General features: G+C 42.5%; 1 protein-coding gene and 1 long non-coding RNA gene across 3 annotated transcripts in view; one reads left to right on the forward strand and one right to left on the reverse strand.

Moving 5' to 3' along the window:
• Positions 1-9,023, forward strand: part of MAP3K1 (mitogen-activated protein kinase kinase kinase 1) — a 95,601-nt gene extending 86,578 nt beyond the window's left edge. For both annotated transcript variants that reach the window (XM_043546926.1, XM_037902823.2), the window contains exons 17-20: positions 2,225-2,356; positions 3,405-3,547; positions 4,029-4,160; positions 6,328-9,023. In XM_043546926.1, the coding sequence (XP_043402861.1) occupies positions 2,225-2,356; positions 3,405-3,547; positions 4,029-4,160; positions 6,328-6,477 (557 nt within the window). In that variant the 3' untranslated portion in view covers positions 6,478-9,023. The remainder of the gene's footprint in view (positions 1-2,224; positions 2,357-3,404; positions 3,548-4,028; positions 4,161-6,327) is intronic.
• An 8,679-nt stretch (positions 9,024-17,702) lies between these two features.
• On the reverse strand, positions 17,703-21,687 carry LOC122465820. Its single transcript, XR_006290903.1, has 3 exons — positions 21,344-21,687; positions 18,831-18,916; positions 17,703-17,988 (listed from the first exon to the last, which is right to left on the reverse strand). It is a non-coding gene; the product is annotated as an uncharacterized LOC122465820 (long non-coding RNA).
• Between the last annotated feature and the right edge of the window lie 56 nt (positions 21,688-21,743).

Raw genomic sequence — 21,743 nt, forward strand, 5'->3', positions numbered from 1 at the left:
GGAATGCAGACCTCAGTTGATGCAGTTTTAAGATATTTTATTCTCAACTGCGTAGTATCAAATTCAGTGAGACTTATTTAAAAAAAAATCTTTACTAGAGCTACTTAGGATGCTCAACATTTTTATAAAACTATGTTTCCATCAGGAAAAATACAGTAACCCACTACCAGGCTGGAGAGGTCCCCAAAGACAGTTTAGATTAAAGTGAGTTTTCAAAAATAGGGGTTTACCAGTATAGTTCAGTAGAAACGTGTCTTGTAGTTATTCAAAATCCAAAGACTTATGGAGTGGTATCTTAATGACAAGTAAGGAGACCATGAAAGAGAGCATTGTATCTTCTTCAACAATTATGTATCCTGGTAGACTACTCAGTATTATCAGCCATCTAACGTGCAAACCTCAAGTCGGTATCACTGAATGTAATGGCACAGAAAACACTTTCCTGAAACACCAGGAGAGTGAAAAAAATGCAAGAGAAGAAGAGCTCTCAAATCTTAAAAAGTCTGATTTTCATGAAAAAGTAATGTATGGTATAGATAATGTCAGGAATGGTCCTCACATTTTACTTATGAACAGGTAATATTATACTCCTGGGGGAATTCTGCGCCAAAAATTAAAAATTCTGTGCACAGTATTTTAAAATTTTGCATAGTTTATTTGTTAAAATAACACAATATAATCATGCCAGTTTCAATTATTTTGGTAATCTATCAGCAAGTATATCTGTAACAATACAGACCAAAAAAAGATTCTGGTAATTTTTTTGGCAAATGGATTCCTTACTAGGCATATTTAATACAGAACTTTGAATAATTCATTTAAGTTACAATACGTAACTGTATTTCCTGCACCCGTCAGAAGCAGTGCAAAGGCTTGGGGGTGTCAAGGATAATGGAGGAGCTGAGGGAGAGGGAAGGAGCCTGGAGGGAACCTGGAGGGTTTTAGGGTGTGGTTGGGGGAAGTACAGAACAGGGTGGTTTTTTTGTGGCGGGGAGGGGCAGGACTGTTAGGGAGGTGGGGTGCCTCCTCCATACAGACCCTGGCTGATCCCAAGCCTCTCCCATTCACTCAGGCACATCTGCCCCTGTCCCTGCTACCCCATCCTGATGGGTCCCTCCAGCCTCCTCCCCCTTCTCCCTGTGTCCCTGCAGCCCCCCTCCACTGTACCCACTCCCATTCAGCCCCTGGATCAACACTGTGACCCAACTAGCTCCTGATCCCAGGCTCAGTCTGTCTCCCCCACTAGCCATTCTGAACCCCAGTCTGTGACCCCCCCCCAGCAGTCCCATGTGCCCCACTCTGTCCTAACTTGGCTCCACGGGCCAGGTGCTATGATGAACTTCTACTTCTGGGGAAATTCTTTGCCACTGCGCACACATACAATTTTTTCCCCCACAGAAAATACATTCTGCCCTGCGAGTGCTGTAGTTCCACCTTTTGTCCACCAGCGGCTGCTGTGGCACCGGAACAGCCTATTGCATCATGCTGTTGTCTGCTCTGGCGCCACAGTGGCCTCTGGTGGGTGAAAGGTAAAACTGTAACACTTCTGGGGCAGAATATTTTCTGCAGAAAAAAATAAAATTCTGCGGGACACACAATTCTGCACATTCACAGTGGTGCAGAATTTCCCCAAGAGTAGTAGTTATCAAGAGTAGATAGAGGAACACTTGAGACACTCAAATATTGTCTTTAGAAAACAAAAATGATAGAAAAATTGCTTTTTTGGTTTTTTTCCTGTTAAATTAAAAAAATGTAATTGTTGCATATTAAATATTTAAATACAGATATATAAATGGTAAGAAAAAGAGAAAGTTACGGTCTAGGCTTGTTTGTGTTCTAACGTCTCCATTTACAATAACAATATTTTAAAACTGTTGCTCTTCTTGAGAAACTTGGTACAGTAAATTGAATGAATATCTGTAGGTTACTTTCCATCAGCAACAGAACTCAATAACTTTTATAAGGCTTTTCAGTTTTTCTTTTTAAAGGGATATTTAAGGCAAATAGTTTTAAAATGTGTGCTGAGCAGCAGTTGGAAACTCCACGGTTGTGCTCATAGTAGATTTCTTTGCTTATATAGTGCATCACGCATTTTTGAAAAATTGAGTTACTAGTGTCCAATAAAATCATAGAAAAAATTAGTCCAATTATGGCAGCCAAAGCTACCTAATGCTAATCATGAGTATAAATATTGGAGAAAAAATATAAACAATTTATCTTCCAGGGGGATCAGTTGCTCATTTGCTAAGTAAATATGGAGCCTTCAAAGAATCAGTTGTTATTAACTACACAGAACAACTGCTGCGTGGCCTTTCTTACCTCCATGAGAATCAGATTATCCACAGGGATGTCAAAGGTAAGAACTCTTGATTGTTGTCTAATGATAAGAATTCAGAAAGCTTCTTTGTTTGAGGGCAGTTATTATTTGTCTCACTCTTATTGGAGATGAGATCTATGCTTGATTTGCCCAGTTGCATTTAGGAACCTTGAAGCTACTAAACTGCATCCAAACATTCATATAGTGCTTAGAGACATATAGCTCCTTACATACTGGAGACAGGTGCTGATGCAAAAGGTTGATTTAGGGATGAGCAAACTGGGTCAGCAAACATAAGCAAATCAAACCAAACTCAAATCTTTTTGAAGGTTTGGAAATGTTCAGATAGCTTTTCTCTTACTTTTTCATTATTGGTCACCAGTTGGTTTTCTAGATATTTATTTGGCCCCGGGGCATCTTAGTATTTGAGCTCTTGGTCTCAGCTTAATTTTGTAGATGTAAGGGATTCAGATGAACATCCAGAATTTTGGTTCTTGTGATAAGGAAAACCTCCAAATCTGTGGAATTTTGCTTACAACTAATGTTGCTGTAACTATTCAGTAAAGATCCAGTAGGAACACCGAAGTCTCTGATTTCAGGCTTACTGTGGCAGTTTATATTCACACGTAAGATATGAGAACAAATTTCAAGGGAATGCTTTCTTTGGCCCCCTTTTTCTGGAGTTATTTTCAAGTGGATGTGAGCCACTTACATTCAGATAGAAGGATGTAAGGTTTATAGGAGATCTTATATAGGTAGCTGTATAATGCCTTCACTAAGTTCTAGTCACCACCCTCTTCCAGGGCTGTACTCTGCTTCCTACTCTTACATTTGCCCCAGTTCTGAGGCTTCATACTGCTTCTCAAAATCTTTTCTCTCTCATATTCTCAGGCCACTGTGTAATGTTATCTAAGCATAATGGAGATAGATCACCCACTATTAGACAGTTCTGGGCAGTATTCTGTTCTTAGCTCATCTCCTTGTTTTCATGGGTTTGTCAGACCCTTAGTACTTTTTTAATACAGATAAGTATCTTGTGTTTTTGACAGAAAGCCAACTAGCAGTGTTTTTGTTATGCTGTTGACAGGTGCCAATTTGCTAATTGACAGCACAGGTCATAGATTAAGAATTGCTGATTTTGGAGCTGCAGCCAGGTTGGCGTCCAAGGGAACTGGTGCTGGAGAGTTTCAGGGACAGTTGTTGGGAACTATTGCATTTATGGCACCAGAGGTAAGAAGCCACTTTGAAAAATTTTTGGGGGGGATGTGTGGTAGAGCTTTGTGCAAATAATTAATTGAGCCAAATGGTAACAGTATCCAAAAGTGAAGTAGAGCTTCATATAACCTCATTGTCATAAAAAATTGGAATTATATGTTTTGTTGCTGTCTTGGTGTTTTCCCTTCCCAGATGGTTGTTCCAGTTACTCTGAGATGGACCACATCTTGACACATTGTTCCTTCATGCAAATAGCCACTGAGCATTCTTAATTACAGCACACTAATTGTTTGTTTAACCAGGCCCTTTAATTGTTGTTCTTGTACTTGACACATGGATAAAACTTGTCAATATTTACACCCTTGTTAACTCACTTAACCCAAAATTGTATTTAAAATGCTCTTGATTTGGCATCTGTGTGTATAGAACAATGCATGTGTAGTGTTAGTGGCATGGAATTAATTAGATTAAGCCCTGATATATCTTCCTTTTGTAGGTACTGCGGGGCCAGCAATATGGAAGGAGCTGTGATGTATGGAGCGTTGGCTGTGCTATTATAGAAATGGCTTGTGCTAAACCACCTTGGAATGCTGAGAAGCACTCCAATCACCTTGCTTTGATATTTAAGGTGAGATACCTTGTTGTATTGTAAATAAGTTAAGCAAATGTTGGCACTTCAGTGCTTGATTTCATGTATAACAGTGTAGATTTTAGGAAGAAATAAGGTACACAGTGAAGAATAATTATAATGCTTCCTTTTTATATAAGGCTTTTTATTACAAATGCTACAGTAATGTAAAACTGCTACATTCTAGCTACAATTTCCTCTGGGTTTTTTTGAAAAATGATTCACACCCAAGAATAGCCTCTAGAGCAGGGGTGGGCAAACTTTTTGGTCTGAGGGCCACATCGGGTTTCCAAAATTGTGTGGAGGGCTGGTTAGGGGAGGCTACGTCTCCCCAAAGAGCCAGGCATGGCCCAGTCCCCGCGTCCTATCCAACCTCTCCCGCTTCTCACCCCCTGACGGCTCCCCCGGGACTCCTGCCCCTCCAATCCCCCCCCCGACAGCCCCCCTGGGATTCCCTACCCCATCCATCACACCCTGCTCCCTGTCCCCTGAGTGCCCCCTGCTGCCCCATCCAACCCCCCCTCTCATTCCTGACTTCCCCCCGGGACCCTTGCCCCATCTAATGACTCCTGCTCCATCCAACCACCCCTGTCCCCTGACCACCCCCGGACCCTCCACCCCTGACTGCCCCCTGCTGCCCCATCCAACCCCCCCTTTTCCTTCCTGACTGCCCCCCCCGGAACCCCTGCCCTCTGACCGCCCCGACCCCCATCCACACCCCCACCCCCAACCACTACCCCCAACTCCCCTGCCCTCTGTCCAACACTCCCTGCCCCCTTACCGTGCTGCCTGGAGCACTGGTGGCTGGCGGCGCTACAACCGGGCCGCCCAGAGCACCAGGTCAGGCCCTGGCTCTGCAACTGCACTGCCTGGCCGCCCAGAGCATTACGCTGGTCGCGCAGCGCGCTGAGGCTGTGGGGAAGGGGAGACAGTTGGGGAGAGGCCGGGGGCTAGCCTCCCAGGCCAGGAGCTCGGGGCCAGGCAGGAGGGTCTTGCGGGCCAGATGTGGCCCGTGGGCTGTAGTTTGCCCACCTCTGCTCTAGAGAGGAGCACTGTACTAAGATATGAATATACCCATAAGTTGGGGGAGCAAAGCAGGAGTAATGTCACTGACATATATCATTGGTTCCTATTTTACTGTTTGTTATATCACTATAGTACAAATTATAAAATTGAGGTACATTAATATTTTATAATTTGGGGAAGAATATCCTTAACTAAAAATTGATCTTCAGCATTCAGGTCTCCAGCCCCAGAGGACTAGAATAAAATAGGCATCATTTTGATGGACTGGCAATCTCAGAGCATTGATTAAGGATATTAACCCTTTTCTCTAGACCACGTTTTTTTGGCAATCAGAATTCTTATTTGATTAAAAAAAAAACTCTAAAAATCTTAATAGTAATAACATGCATGAATGAAAGAATAAAATACTTCTATAAAATATGAGCCAGTACAACAGTAATCATGCACAGATTCTAATCAAGCCCCGGTAAATAGTAATCAAATATTACCTCTCTTGTTCAGTGGCATACATGAATTGGTTGGTGGTCTCAGTCTAGTTAATGATAGCTATGGGTCTACATCACCACAACCATCATCCTAGTTAACCCTAATTGGCATTCATATAGAGAGGTTATGGATTGAATCAACAGAGTGAACTACACTTCAGACTTAGTGGTTCTGCTTCAGAGTTACAGTTGAAATGCACTGGCAAGGCACTGTGAGGGAGGGTATACTACAGATACCCAACCCTCACCAGATCCATATACCTCCTTGCATTATGCCAGTTAAACACAGATAAGTGGTGTGCCAGAATAATGTGTATAAGGTATAAGCATGGCAGGAGAATTTCCCAATTATTTGAGTTGATGGGTACAAAGGAGTCTTGTCCTAGAAACAGAATTATAAGAGGATTCAAGGAGAGAACTGAGACTAAGAGTAGTAGCAGCAATGAATATTGACATCACAGCAAACTGAGGTCAGGAAAATCTCAAATGAGGTCAGGGCCAAAGCATTATTTTCTATAATGTAATCACTTGCATAATCTGTAGAGAAACTGGTTTTGGAAATGAGGAGTTGTCCAGTCAGCCAGCATCTAGTGGAGTAAAAAAAAAAAAGTAAAGCTGTTGATAACTTCTAAACACATTTTTACTTCTGTCTGTAGATTGCTAGCGCAACTACTGCTCCATCAATTCCCTCGCATCTGTCTCCTGGTTTAAGAGACGTGACCCTTCGGTGTTTAGAACTTCAACCTCAGGACAGACCCCCATCACGGGAACTGCTGAAACACCCAGTCTTCCGTACTACCTGGTAGCTAATTATGTAAAAATTATGAAGATGCTACTGAATATAGAACAATGCCCATCTTGCAGTGCAGTTGAGCACCGCAGCATGTATTATTCTACTGGTCTTAATTATACATCAAGGATTGAAGGCCAGTGGAGGATCCTTACCTAAGTATGTGATTGACAAATCGAGATCTTTACCTAAGCTCAGTATGCAACCTTTCATAACTTGTGAAGAAATATGTGAACTGTGCCTTTTCAAAGATCTGGCTCAAGGTGAACAAGAAAACATTTTTCTTTAAATCTGCATGATTATTTAGCAGATAAGTGATTTTATTTTCTTTTGGGGCACTTTTTCAGCAATTTTAGCAGCTGAGGGGCTCAGGATCTACTTTAATATTGCAGTCACTGTTCCATTTCACATTGTGGTCATAAGCAGAGGGTTCTGCAGTTCCATTCAGTTTTTCATCACTGGCTAAAAAGGAAATTCTGTGTATGTTCCTTTTATTTCACAAAGTACGTTCTCCTAGTGGAGTATTAAAAACAAACATGGATGAATACTTTTAAAACCATATTCTGCCTTCTTTAAAAATGTAACTAGGCAGCTGTGGTTCACTGTGCATTTACTGCTGGCCCTGTAATTTCCTGTTTGAAGTTATGGTTCTAGACTTTCATTTTATTTTACATTCAGGGAAAGGTGATCTTTAAAACAAACCATCTTCAGAACCAGGTGCAAACTAGGTATCACTGGATATCTTGCTGATTGAAATACAGGTTTATTTGAAATCTGGAATAAAATACTGATAGTTTCAGGCTCTCACAGTGCAGGTATTTTTTTTAAAAAAAGGAAGATTTCTGTGCAGAAAAACAACTTGTAACCCCAGATCATGTTAAATGTTAGTTTTTGAGCCTATTTTCATGTAACCATTTGTTTTGGTAAACTGTGTAGACAAGTTTCATGTGAAGACCCCTGCCTGTAGCTCCCTTTAAAGTCTGTGGGAGTTTTGCCTTTGACTTAAGTGTGAGCCAGGACCAGGCTCTGGATTCAAGTCTCTTACTGTGTAACAAAACTGTATTCATGTTCACCACTGATATTAAGTTTTACCTGCTGTTTTCCTTCTGCAATACGTCATCTATTTACAATAGCAACTGATTATGTAATTTGAAAATCTGTTAAAAATATGACCTTACCCTAATAAAAAGTCTTGATTTTTAACAAGAAATAAACTTGGATTTGAAAGCAAGTTAAGACAAAATTTGATGTAAAGCTTCACCTGTAGTACAAAACTTGGGTTTTTTAAACAGGTGTTTGGGTTTTTTTTAAATGGTCTTTTAATGGTTTTAAAGACAGGTCTTTAGATTCTGATGCATGTAATTCTGAAGGAAAATGGCAGCTGTTCTTTTGCTTTTTAATGGGGATGGGGGGGTCTTTTTAAATCAAGTACTGATTGTGTTTAATCCATTTTTTTTAAAATAACTGTTCAAGTTTTAACTCTTCAGAAGCCAGTTGAATTGCTGGACTGAAATCGAATTGGTTATTTTCAAAGACTCAGGACAAACTAGATAAGCTATATAGTACATTAAAAATGTACACAAAACATAAATTGGAAGTAAAACAAGTTTAAGATAAGTTTACAGGAATGATAGTGCTCATGCTAATAAAACAGTTTCATTAGATGTGAATGTGTATTTCTTTTTGAAATTTTACATTCCTTTGTTTTGGAAGATTGGCAAACTTTGAAGAGTTAAAAAAAAATAAATAAATACCGAAATGTGAAGTTTGGTAGCTCTAACTGTATTGTACTTGACTTTTTCTTTCATTTTTTTTAACCGCTTAGAATTCTTCATTATTCTAATAAGATTGTTTCCAAGTCTTTCTTATGTGCAAGCTTTAAAGGATGCACTCTTGCCAATTCGTGTACTGGAAGATCAATTGTCAGATTAGTACTTTTTCTGGCAGAAATGTAAACTGTATACACTGATGAACCTCAGCTAATCAGTATTACTTTGTAGATCACCATGCCTACCACATTTCAAACTCAGACTGCCTCTAGATGTCCAAATGCATATTGTTTGAGTTTGTTTGCATTTCCCTCGGCTTGCTGGTAATTGTGGTGTTTTTAAAATGCAGATGTGATGTAATATTCTTATTTTCTTTGGATCAAAGCTGGACTGAAAATTGTATTGTGTAATTATTTTTGTGTTCTTAATGTTATTTGGTACTTAAGTTGTAAATAACGTCTACTGCTGTTTATTCCAATTTCTACTACCTCAGGTGTCCTATAGATTTTCTTCTACCAAAGTTCACTTTCACAATGAAATTATATTTGCTATGTGACTGATTCCTAAGACTTCCAGGGCTTAAGGGCTAACTTCTATTAGCACCTTACTGTGCAAGCAAATTTTACAGAAATCTCTGGGTTAAGAAAATTTGGCTTTGTTGTATCCTTTGTTATTTTAAATATATCAAGATATTTTAATTAAAAGTTTTTACCCCGTTGAACCAATTTTATAGTATAATTTGTACCTATTTTGGTGGTTTTGTCTTTATAGTAAATAAAAGATTTTGAACAAATGTTGTTCTTTATCATAATGTATCTGTTTTGAATCAAACACTTCTGGCACACTTTCATTGTTTATACACAGGGGCATTTTGTACACAGCACTTGCTGCCGCTGTGAGGCAAACAGAGACTTCAGACTCCTCAGGTAAGGGTCTTATACTTTGCCCAGCTATTTGACAAAGAATTGAACAGTCCAGCTAATCAGCATCACTTTGATCTTTTTCACTTATCTCACCTTTCCATGACTGTGTTAACTCTTTACATTTTCAAAAATATCCGAACATAGGAAGTTTTTCAATCTGATTCAATGACTATACCGATCATTTAAAAAAAAAAAATCATTGAAATACTGCTCTGCTCATCATGACCCTGATCCATAAAAGCACTTGCCATGTGTTTATCTGTCTCTGTTCAGCAGAGTTACTTACGGTAATATCATATGCATAGGCTTAAGTGCTTTGATGAAACAAGGCCTGAATTATGGGTCTTATACTGGGAAATATTTAGGTTCTTCCATTATTTCTTTCCCTTTTCCTTTGTTTTTTGTTTTTTAAATATAAAATTACTCTCCTAAATTTGAGCTACTATTTTACATATTAATACATTTAAGGTGTTTGTACTGGTACATGTAAACGGAGTGGCAGCAATTCTTTAAAAAGTGCTTGTATGAGTTTGTATTACTACAAAAAATAAAGCTCTTCATTGTCAAATCAGGTGAGTAGAAATTAGTAAATCAGTTCTGGGCTATTATGGTGTGTCTCTGGTGAAAGGAAAATTAATCAGCTCTGCTTACTAGATCTACGGTGAAATTTGTTGTTTCTGCATTAAAGAAGTAATCATGTCAAACTTCTCTTCATACTCAAGTAATCTGAAAATCTGAAAAGTATCCTTAAGGCTTGTTTTAGTTACTTCCTTGGAAACAACTCATTCTTTTAAAAGTGAAAATTAAAGTAAAATCAAATATAATATTTAAGTTTAAACCTGTCTGAAATACATATGATGGGGATATCCTAAACCATATTTTGAATGTACAAATATTCATTTATTTACATTCCCCATAGGGATGTCATGGGAACACTGGCAGACAGAACTTGTCTCGCTGACAGAACTTGTCAACAGCCATCCTCCATTCAACCAGAAAAACCCCAATATTAATGGGAAAAACAAGCTGAAAAAATAGACTGGAGTCTGAATAGAAAAAAAACTACACAAGACAAGAATTAAATAGTGAAATTCAAAGAGATCTTATCTCCCTCATTTGATTTATTACATGCACTATTAAAATCCACAGGACTGGGAGAATTTTGCAGGCTCTGTTTTAAAGTATAAATGTACAATACACAATATGAATGATTAAATTTCTCCATTTGCTAAAGAAATACTCTGGTCTAAAATTCACCTATATTCTGCTCTATGTAAATGAGCAAACAGTAGTTTTACTTTTCCTTGTGATGGGTTAGTTAAGCAAAAGATGTTGCCCTAAAGTATTCCTCATTGTTGAGGCTCCCCCAAGACCTTTTCCACTTGGGTCCTCGAGAACTCAGTTTGGCACTCAGGTTCCTTTATTTGACATACAAAAAGTTGTACTGAGTTGTCAGATTCAAGCATGGGGGGTGGGGGGTAGTAAGTATAGGGTGTACCGCACATCTAAAGTTACATAGCAAACTCTTTAATATACATTTACACCTTACATTACGTTTACTGTGCATTGCATCACATGTTTTGGGATTGGCTTGCTCACTTTGTAGGAACCAATTCCTGTACCGCATGCAGTCTCCATGCACAACTTACTCTTTTCCTCATCTTACATTCCAGGCTTACCTCTCAGTTATCTTGTCCATTGTAAATGGATTCCCTAGGTGTTCCCTCCTGACCTTAGCTAATACAGACATCCTGTCTCCAAGCCTACTGACCCATTTACCTATCTTAGGGCTTGTACACACTACCACTTAAAGGTTGGTATAATGTATGTTGCCATGGGGTGAGAATAAGCCACCTCCCTGAGCAACACAAGTTACAGCGACCGAAGCACTGGTATCCACAGCGCTATCTAGTGGTAGAGCGTCTCCCGCTGACATAGCTACTGCCTCTCGGAGAGGTGGCTTCATTATGCCAACAGGAGAGCTGTCTCCTGGCAGCAAAGAGCATCTTCACCAGATGTGCTACAGCAGCGCAGTATAAATTCACCCTTCTTAGCCCAGACATTGTGTTTCCAGCCTGCTGATCCATTTACCTCCCTAATGCGGTCTCCCCAGAAATGAATGTCCAGTTATTCATGTCAAGCCAGGCCAACACTCATGATAAAAGGTCCTCATGGATTATAATTTAGCAAACAATGATTTTTAATTACATCTTTTTATGCTCATTGGATATCAGTTCTTGGTATCAGAGCTCCATGGAAGAACACAGCTCTTAAATCGTTTTTAACTTGCATACCTAATTGCTTAGCTCAATGGAGTAGTTCATTTCCCTTAGCTCAGTTTCCTACCAAGTAGAAGTATTTCCCTAATAAAGCCAGCTACATTCTGTCATTGCTGAGTTTCTCTGTTCCTGGTGCAGTTAAGTCAGGAATCTCACACAGGCCTCCTCTGCAGGGCCAGCAGACTGATGGGGGCTTATATGTCCTGTGACATAAGTCCAGGCTGATATTTTGTTACTGATGTGGTATCTTAAATATACTTTTATTTGTATATTAAAGCTTAGGAGTTCAGCTTTTAAGTTTGATAATTGTGAAAGCTTAAAGACTGGGAGATTGGGTGTTATTACATAGAAAGTCCAGAAGATGGCAGCAAAATAATACTTTCCTCCACCCAGACCGGGTTAATTCCCCTTTCTCAGGAAAGACATGCAAGACTGAGGAGAGCATCCATGTGATACAGAGGTGGGCAGAGGCATTTTATAAGCACTTTGAGGACATTCAGAACTGAATCTGGAGTCAAATTTTTCTCGTGGTCCTATTGCTTTAAATGTCCTGGATTGAAACAATGCAGACCTTAGGGAAATTCAGATCCAGATCGAACCTTTGTGGCTCAGGCCCACCTATTCCTATTACCTTCATCTGTGCTCTAAGGTTACTTTTTCCCTCTATAATCCTAAGACCAGCTCTCTTACACCAGCTCTTTGTGTCCATTTTTTTAACATTTACACTTGAAAAGACTCTCTGCCAAGGGACATCCATGGGTATGACGCTCGCCATTTCTGGGTAAGGGAGGTTGTAGGGTGCACCTTGCTTCAGCCACACTCATCATCAGTATCCTGATTAGAATGGAACAGTAGTCATTTGCTGTGGAGGAGACAATAGCAAAGGACACCCAGGATAAAGGTGTGATCAGAAGGCATAAGACCAGCCAATTCTGCTTTATGATCACTTTATTTACACTTTATTGTGTCCCCCTGGGCACAGCTAATCACTAAAAGGGTAAACACGAAGCAAAATGTTACATCTTAATGTAGGGATAGTTTCATGTTACTATTTTCATATTCTAGTAGGAAACACTAAGAAACCACTCTAATCTGTCTCTGATGCTTTCAAGGCAAGATTAGAAGTCAGTTAAAATCAATATTAAAATTCAACAATATGAGCACACATTCAGGTTCGCCACCATTCTTTTTACCGTCCACAGCACCAATCTAAGTTTACTATGAACAGACTTCTGAGATCATTGGCAAATCAGTTAACTTCTCATTTATGAGAACTTTCCCCAGTTTATCCCTAATCTAATTTCATTTTATTCTCGAAGGTGTTCCCTTTTGTTGGGGGTGTAATTCCAGAAACTACAGAATTTGTCCAAAGTACTTGATGTTTTCCTGTTGTCTGTTTGTACAGCACTTAATTCAAAGAAGGGCCTTTGAGGGCTAGCATAATACTAATATGCACAGTTGCATACACCAACTTCCATCATTGGACCCCCCCACACCCTATCCCTTTGGTAAAGTGTGATCCTTTAAATAGAGTGAATGTAGAATTGAGTCTGTAGTCATTAAGTTCACCTGCAAAGGCCCAAATGTAGAGTACTGGCCTTTAAAATGTGACACTGTGAGCTGCAGTTAAATATGAAATGACTATAAAGGTGCTAATATGGTTTTAGGACCCTGGTCTGCAGCTGTACTGTCGTGTCCTGTGCTCTTCCCATACCTCACGAGTTAAGCCGCATTAGAGTGGGTCAGTACGTGGATGGAAGCTATTGCAGATTTGTAATATATATAAAATTATGCTCAAATCAAATATCTGTGTCAAGGAAAAATAGTCAATTAAAACCAATCATTTATTTAGAAAATTCCTGAGAAGCATATGGGAGAATCCACATGAAGATTTTGAAGCTGTGGACCAAAAATAGTGTCATAGTCACAGTATACAAGGCTTGATCCTTCTCCCACTCAAGTTGATTGAAAAACTCCCACTAACCTTAATAGTGCAGGATCAAGAACATATTTTGCAAATCCATTGAAAAATCTATACACGAGAGAGAAATAGAGAAGAATCTGTTCTAAGGGACAGGAAAGTTATTTAACATTTATGCTCTGTCTACACTACAAGGATAACTTTGTTGGGTTTTGGGGTACCCAGTTACAATATGGTTGTTCCCTGACCAGAGACAACCAAGTTCCAAAACTCTTGATGGTCCCATCCACATGACAGACTTTAGCTGCTTTGTAACTGGTTCCCCTGAAGTGCTGGATCGTTAGTGCCAGGCTGCCAGCAAACAGTTTAGTGAGGTTCGAAGGGGGGGGGGGGGGAAAGGAATTTCCCTGAATTCCCCCTACAAGTAAATCTCTTTAAAAACCAAGTGCAACTCCATTTTGAAGAGAAAAATTGGATTAGTATATAACAGATGTCAAATGTGTTTGGATAGAGCCAGAAGAGTGAAGTAATGGCATCATCCCCAACTTTTAGACAGGGATGTCGGCCTGTTCTTGGGAAAAAAAAGTTACATTTAGTAGCTAGAATAATAAAGAAGAGAATGTTAAAGAAAAAAGGGAGGTAAGGGATGTTTTAATACTTGGAGTATCTTTCATAATTGTCATTTTTTCTACAGTTTAATAGGTTTATTTTAAAACTTCTAAAAATTACTCCGTATAAATACCCAGCAGTAACATTCTAACTTCTCTGCAGGGAGGCTTGAACTGTCAACATGCTTCACCCATTCCAGATGAGATCATTCTTGCCCTATATCTGGTGCAGCCAGATTTGGAGCATAGGTTGTTTTTGTTTGTGTTCAAAACCTGGAAACATATTTCATGACATTGACACTATCGATCTCCGCTGGGACAAACCTGAAACACACATTGGTGTGTTTGAGGCACTATTTGGTGTTCACATTTTTAGGGTTGTTAGTTCTGTGTTACTACCAGCCCATTATTATTTTGCCATCTTTGAATGGCAATTGAAGATGATTTTTAAGGTATTTCTCAGAGTAGTTTGAATTGTGTTATAGCACTATGCACTAGTTCTTTGATCTGAGTAGAAGTCAAAAGCCAGTATCATCAAGCAGTCCCAAAAGGGAGATGTAGTTCTAAACTCATGTTTGTCTCACCCTCCATCTATACCTGCAGCAAAGGCCTATTAAATGTATGGTTTTATTATTTGTTGTCATATCGTTAGATGGACAGTCTTGTATCTGACTAAAGTGGGAAGTGGGAGAGGGCTTTGTGGGAGAAATAATGAAAATGGGATATTGTCTCCCTCCCCTCTAGATCACTGATTGAAACCAAGATCTGGTTGGTAACCTACCACCATCTGATGGTTCTTTGGCAGCCACTGGTAAATGAACCAGGTAACCTTCAGGCTATCCTCTGTTTATGACTCTCCACTTTACAAAACCTGCCAGAGAACTTGGTTAGCAACCTTATGGATTGGCCAATGGATTCATAGCCATGGAGGCTACAGTCTCATCTCACTGCTGAGGGTTAGAGCCATTTTGGTGTTGTGGGGTAGGGGTACCTACCATTCAGTATTCAGAGTAACAGCCGTGTTAGTCTGTATTCGCAAAAAGAAAAGGAGTACTTGTGACACCTTAGAGACTAACCAATTTATTTGAGCATAAGCTTTCGTGAGCTACAGCTCACTGCATCCGATGAAGTGAGCTATAGCTCACGAAAGCTTACGCTCAAATAAATTGGTTAGTTTCTAAGGTGCCACAAGTACTCCTTTTCTTTTTACCATTCAGTAGACGAATGGAGTACTTCAGTCTCCGTGGCTGAGAGGTACGATCACTATTACTTACAACAAAGTAAAGTGACTGAGCTTGGCTCAGGAACTCAGATCTCACCACAGCAGTGCATGATGCTACCATTTGGCCACTAAACCTCTTATTTATTTGTTGTATATTTTTTAAAGATCCAAAGACCTTAAAAGTATGTGACTCTAGCAGAGGAGGACATTGGAAATCATAAGAATGGCCATAGTGGGTCAGACCAAAGGTCCATCCAGCCCAGTATCCTGTCTTCCAATAGTGGCCAATGCCAGGTTCCCCAGAGGGAATGAACAAAACAGGTAATCATCAAGTGATTCATCCCTTGCTGCCCATTCCCAGCTTCTGGCAAACAGAGGCTAGGGACACCATCCCTGCCCATCCTGGCTAATAGCTATTGATGGACCTATCCTCCATTAATTTATCTAGTTCTTCTTCAAGGGATGTCCCTGTGGGTGCTCCCCTCCACGTGTTGGTGAGTCCCTGCACCTTCGCTCAGAGATTTTTACAGCAGTACTCGTGCCAGTCGCGCACGCGCAGAGCCTGCCCCCTTCCCCCCCCCTCCCCCCCCCCCCCGCGTGTACCTTAATAGTGTGCGTGTGCGACCGGTCTCCTCAGTTCCTTCTCTACTGTCCCCGGCCTGAGACGGAGCTCAGCAGACTCGTTAGACACTTTTTCTCTCCCTTTGTTACAATTACCTTTCTAGTTAGTTAGTTTGTTACCAGTAACACTTAGTTACCATTTTTCTCTTTTTCTCTCTTTAAAAAAAAAAATTTCCTCGGAAGCAGCCGCTTCCAACATGCCTGGCTCCCCAGGCTTTAAGCGCTGCTCTACCTGCAATGACGCCATCCCTCTGTCCGATGGCCATTCAAAATGCATTAAATGTTTGGGGGAGTCCCACATCCCGCAAAAATGTGCCCACTGCAGCAAGCTTAAATCTAGGGCCCGGGAGGACAGGGAGCTGAGGCTAAAACTGCTGCTCCTTCAAAAATCTTTAGGGTCAGCTGCAGACCCGGGCGCCGACTCCAGCTCCACTGCACGCCACAGCACCCCCTCCCTTCCCTGCACGCCTCAAAGAAGGACAAAAAAACTTCAAAAAACCAGCACCTTCTCTCACCCACAAAGGGAACTTTGCAGGAGAAGACTGCCCCGGCGAGGTCTACAGCCTCCCTCCCGGCGCTTCCCCAGCTGAGCACTTTTGACATGCTGGGCTCCTCCGGTGCCACGCGAAGCGGGCCTGCAGCTGCAGCGGTACTACGAAGCTCTACTCCCGAGGCTTCAGGCTTCCAGTTGCCTGCCTCTCATCTGGCCCCGTTAGGCACCGCGACGGAAGCGGTGCCGACACATGCTGACATGCCTGATCCCCCCGTAGGCTGTTATTGCTCTCCCGGCACCGACACCCGCTGAGCTGGCCGGCAGTGAAACAATGCTCAGGACAACGGTGCAGAGGAACTTTTCTTCCAAGCAGATTCCCCTTGCACAGCCCTCACCTCACAGAGGAGCTCCAGCACCACAATTTACACAGTCAAGGGACCTGCTGGTGTCACCTATCCTGCAGTCATCCCTACTCAATGCCTACTCTCTCCAAATGCTCAGTCAGGGTCCGGACAGCCTTCCTCCAGGGATGAGGAAGCTGGACTGCAGGGGGAATTTTCACCATATCAAATCTCCCATCCTCAGACCCCAATCAATAGAGGTCAGAGAAAAATTACTTTGTCCTACTCTCAGGATCCTGCCCCGTGGTGCGTAAACCCCTGGATGGCACCACCTATGCCCTTCCCACCTCAGTGGCAATACTGGGCCCCATGGGCATCTTATCCTCGAGACCACACTCACTATGCCACCTCAACCAGGCACGACACCTGCCCGGCATCCCCAGCTGACAAACCTGCCACTGACATAAGACACCAGGCAGCACCATCACAACTGCAGGATCAGTCACGACCTGCCTCAAACCCAGTAGACCCAGTTGTTACGCCTGATGAAGCCTTACTTCCTCCTCCCCCCACATCTTCGGATGGTTTCTCAAAATTTCAAGATCTTTTCAAAAGAGTTGCCAGTGAGTTAAGAATTAACTTGGAGGAGGTTCCTGAACAGCAGCTTGAGTTAATGGACATCCTGCAGCCCTCTTCTTCTTCTAGGATTGCATTACCGATCAACGCAACCCTTTTGGAACCTGCTAAGGCCATCTGGCAGACTTCCTCTGTAAGCCTACCTACCTGTAAATGAGCAGATCACAAGTACTTCATCCCTTCCAAGGGCTCTGAATTCCTTTTCACTCATCCAGCGCCAAACTCATTGGCAGTCAACCAAAAGACCAAACCCCAGTTTCCCTGCTCCACGCCATCTGACAAGGACAGTAAGCAATTAGATCTGCTTGGACATAAAGTATACGCATCTTCCACGTTACAATTTCGCATTGCTAATTATACTGCCATTCTGGCAAAATATGACCACAAAAATTACAACAAAGTCATGGACTTTACTGATGACATTCCAGAAGAAAAAACTATTCACGGCTCTAGTTTCTGAGGGACAGATCATCTCACGTACCGCTCTTCAAACCGCCCTCGATGCAGCCAACATTGCAGCAAGATCCACTGCTACAGGAGTGGTCATGCGCTGAGGTTCATGGCTCTCCTCCTCTTCCTTTCCTCGAGAGGTCCAGAATACCATTGAAGATCTTCCCTTCGACGGTGACAAACTCTTTGCCTCCACGACGAACGACGTACTTCATTCAATGAAAGACTCAAGGGCAACTCTCCGGTCTCTAGGAATTCAAACCCCTACAACCAAAAGGCGACAATATAGATATCAATCTTACCAGTGTCCACGCTACCCCGCATATACCCAGCAATTCCATAGATCACATGAGCAACAGCAACACCAGAGACCCAGATACTAGCGTTGCTGTCCCAATTCCTCAGCAGCGTCTCAATCCCCTCCGACTAATAAGCAGATTTGAAGCCTTGGTCGAGGGTTTAGAAAACAAAGTTCCCACTTCAGCGCTTACACTGCATGTCCCTATTTTTGGACATCACCTACAACCATTCTCCCATCAATGGCAGAAAGTTACCACCGACAAGAGGGTTATAGAGGTTGTCACAATTGGGTATTCGATCCCTTTCCTAGCCTTGCCTCCTACCCACCCACCCTCCCTGTCCCTCTTCAGGGACCCCTCCCATGACCAACTGCTCCTCCAAGAGGTATAACATCATCTTCTATTGGGAGCAGTGGAACTTGTGCCCGAACGACACAGAGGGAAGGGGGGTTTTATTCCCATTATTTCTTAACAGAAAAGAAAACTGGGGGATGGCAACCTAACCTCGACTTCAGGCGGCTTAACAAATTCATCAAAAAGCAAAAGTTCAAAATGGTTACCCTCACCACCATAATCCCAGTGCTGGAGCAGGGCAATTGGTTTTCAGCCCTCGATCTACAGGACGCCTATTTTCATGTGACTATACATCCGGCCCAAAGACGTTTCCTTCATTTTACCCTTGACTCAACACATTTTCAATACAGGGTGCTACCCTTCGGCCTATCCACCACCCCTCATGTTTTTTCCAAGCTCCTAGCCATAGTCACTGCCTACCTCAGGGAACAAGGGCTCATAATATTTCCTTACCTCGACAATTGTCTCCTCAAAGCCTCAACACTAGATGAAGCGCTTTGATTCACGCAGCTCACGTCTATTGTTTCCTATCCCTTGGCCTACATAAACAAAAACAAATCCACATTATCTCCTACCCAGCACCTGGAGTTTATAGGAGCACACCTCGATTCCTGGACGGCAATAGCATCTCTCCCACCCGATCGCTTCAACATCACAAAACTATTGGCAACGAGACTTCGCAACAGTCCTCAGGTCACCGCTCGAGACTGTCTACAACTACTAGGTCACATGGCCTCGTGCCCTTTCGTGGTCCAAAACGCACGACTATACATGAGGTGCTTCCAGGCTTGGTTGGCCACAGTTTACAGACCGAATGTGCACGCTTTAAACAAGTCTCTATCCATACCTTTCAGAGTCAAAGACTCTCTCCTATGGTGGACCGTTCCCTCCAACCTCTGCTCTGGAGTCTCCTTTCTTCAGGATGCTCCATCCCTCATAATGACTACTGATGCATCCCTCACAGGGTGTGATGCACACATGTCCCACCACACAGCCCAGGGGCTACGGTCTTCAACAGAAACCTCCCTACACATAAACGTCCTGGAGCTTCAAGCCATATGCAACGCCTGCCGTCACTTCCTCCCATTAATCCAGAACCAACGTGTACTGACAATGACAGACAACATTGCCTGCGTGTTCTATGTAAATAGGCAAGGAGGGGCTTGCTTTCACTCACTTTGCACAGAAGCCATGAAACTCTGGAATTGGTGCCTTGCGAACAACATTCAGATATCAGCCGCCTATCTTCCCGGAGCTATGAATACCACAGCAGACAAATTAAGCAGACGCTTTCCCTGGGATCACGAATGGGAGATAAACTAAACGATCATCCTACACCTCCGTGGGAACTCCTACCCCTCCGTGGGACCTTCACTTAGTTTTCTCCTGCTTAACTCAACAACCATTCGAGCCCCTAGCCACTTGATCCCTCTTACACATTTATGAAAACAGCATTCTTAGTGGCACTCACCTCTGCCAGACGGGCAGGAGAAATATCAGCTCTCATGGCAGACCCACCGTATACGCTATTTTTTAAGGACAAGGTTACCCTCCGATTACATCCCAAATTCCTTCTAAAGGTGCATTCGTCATTCCACATCAATGAGCCGATACACCTACCCACTTTCTTTCCTAAACCACGTGCAAACTCTTTTGAATCCACCATGCATAAGTTAGATGTATGCAGGGCTTTGTCCTTATATTTGGATAGAACCAAGCCCTTTAGGAACCCTTCTAGAATCTTTGTCTCCATCGCGGAACGTTCCAAAGGAACACCTATTTCTACCCAGAGACTTTCAAATTAGATTTCTGAGTGTATCCGATTGTGCTACCAGATAAAGAAAGTGACACCTCCAGCCGGCATCAGAACTCACTCCACTAGATCTGTAGCTACCTCCGTGGCTTTTCTACGCAAAGTTCCCCTGGCTGACATCTGTAAATCAGCCACTTGGTCTTCTGAACACACATTTGTTAAGCACTATGCCTTTACTGAAGGACCTCTCTCTGATACATGATTAGGCAGAGCTGTATTATCTACTGCATTCCTACCAAATCCAAAGTCCCTACCTCCTTGACATACACTGCTTTTCAGTCACCTGGAGTGGAGCACCCACAGGGACATCTCTCTCGAAGAAGAGGAGTTACTCACCCTGTGCAGTAACCGACGTTCTTCAAGATGAGTGTTCCTGTGGGTGCTCCACTACCCACCCTCCTCCCTTCTACTTCGGAGTTGGGGTAGCCTCCATTGTAGAGAAGGAACTGAGGAGACTGGTCACGCACACATACTATTAAGGTACACTCAGAGCAAGGGGAGCAGGCTCTCCACATGCACGACTGGTATGAGTACTCCTGTAAAAATCTGAGCGAAGGAGCAGGGATGCACCAACACCTGCAGTGGAGCACCCCCAGGGACACTCATCTCAAAGAACTGTCAGTTACTGCACAGGGTGAGTAACCTCCTCTTCTTTTTTGAACCCTATTACAGTCTTGGCCTTCACAACATCCTCTGGCAAGGAGTTCCACTGGTTGACTGTGTGTTGTGTGAAAAAATACTTCCTTTTGGTTGTTTTAAACCTGCTACCTATTAATTTCATCTGGTGATCCCTAGTTTTTGTGTTATGAGGAGTAAACAACACTTCCTTATTTACTTTCTCTACACCACTCATGATTTTATAGACCTCTATCATATCCCCCACTTAGTCATCTCTTTTCCAAGCTGAAAAGTCCCAGTTTTATTAATCTCTCCTTATATGGCAGCCTTTCCACACCCATAATAATTTTTGTACCTCTGTATTACTTTCTACTTTAGTCTATTAATTAATCCATCCCTGTCCAGATATTAGGGTCTTTCTCTTATATACCCAACTATACCCTTTCCCCTCAAAAAAGTCCTGATTTTTCACACTTGCTAGCTGGTCACTCTCATCTCACTGCCTGTGTTTTAAGGATTCCATCTGCATTCATACCTCAGTTTCCCCAGCAGTGCTGGCTCCATGCACAAACGAGCAGGCAGCCCTAACAGTTGGGCCAAGTGAGGTAGGGATAGGAAGGAACTGTTCATGCATGAGTCGGATCAAACTCAGACCACTGAGCCATTCCAACCAATCGAACTCCCTCATGCAAATAAGCAGTACAGCAATGGTGGGGGGATTGGCTGCGTTACCTCTGACGTCATCACCGGGGCTCCACTAAAGTGACCTGAGCCCACCGGGGCTATAAGTAACCATAGACTCAGCGCGAGTCCGCGTTGAGCTCAACGACAGTCGATGATGTCTCTGCTACGCCTGCGCACCAGGCCGCCAGCCGCGGGGACTCCGGCGGCTCCCCCTGCCAGAGCGGGGGTGGGGGTAGAAGTGTGGCCCGGGC

Source organism: Chelonia mydas, chromosome 5, assembly GCF_015237465.2.
Source record: "Chelonia mydas isolate rCheMyd1 chromosome 5, rCheMyd1.pri.v2, whole genome shotgun sequence".
Classification (NCBI taxonomy): Eukaryota; Metazoa; Chordata; order Testudines; family Cheloniidae; genus Chelonia; species Chelonia mydas.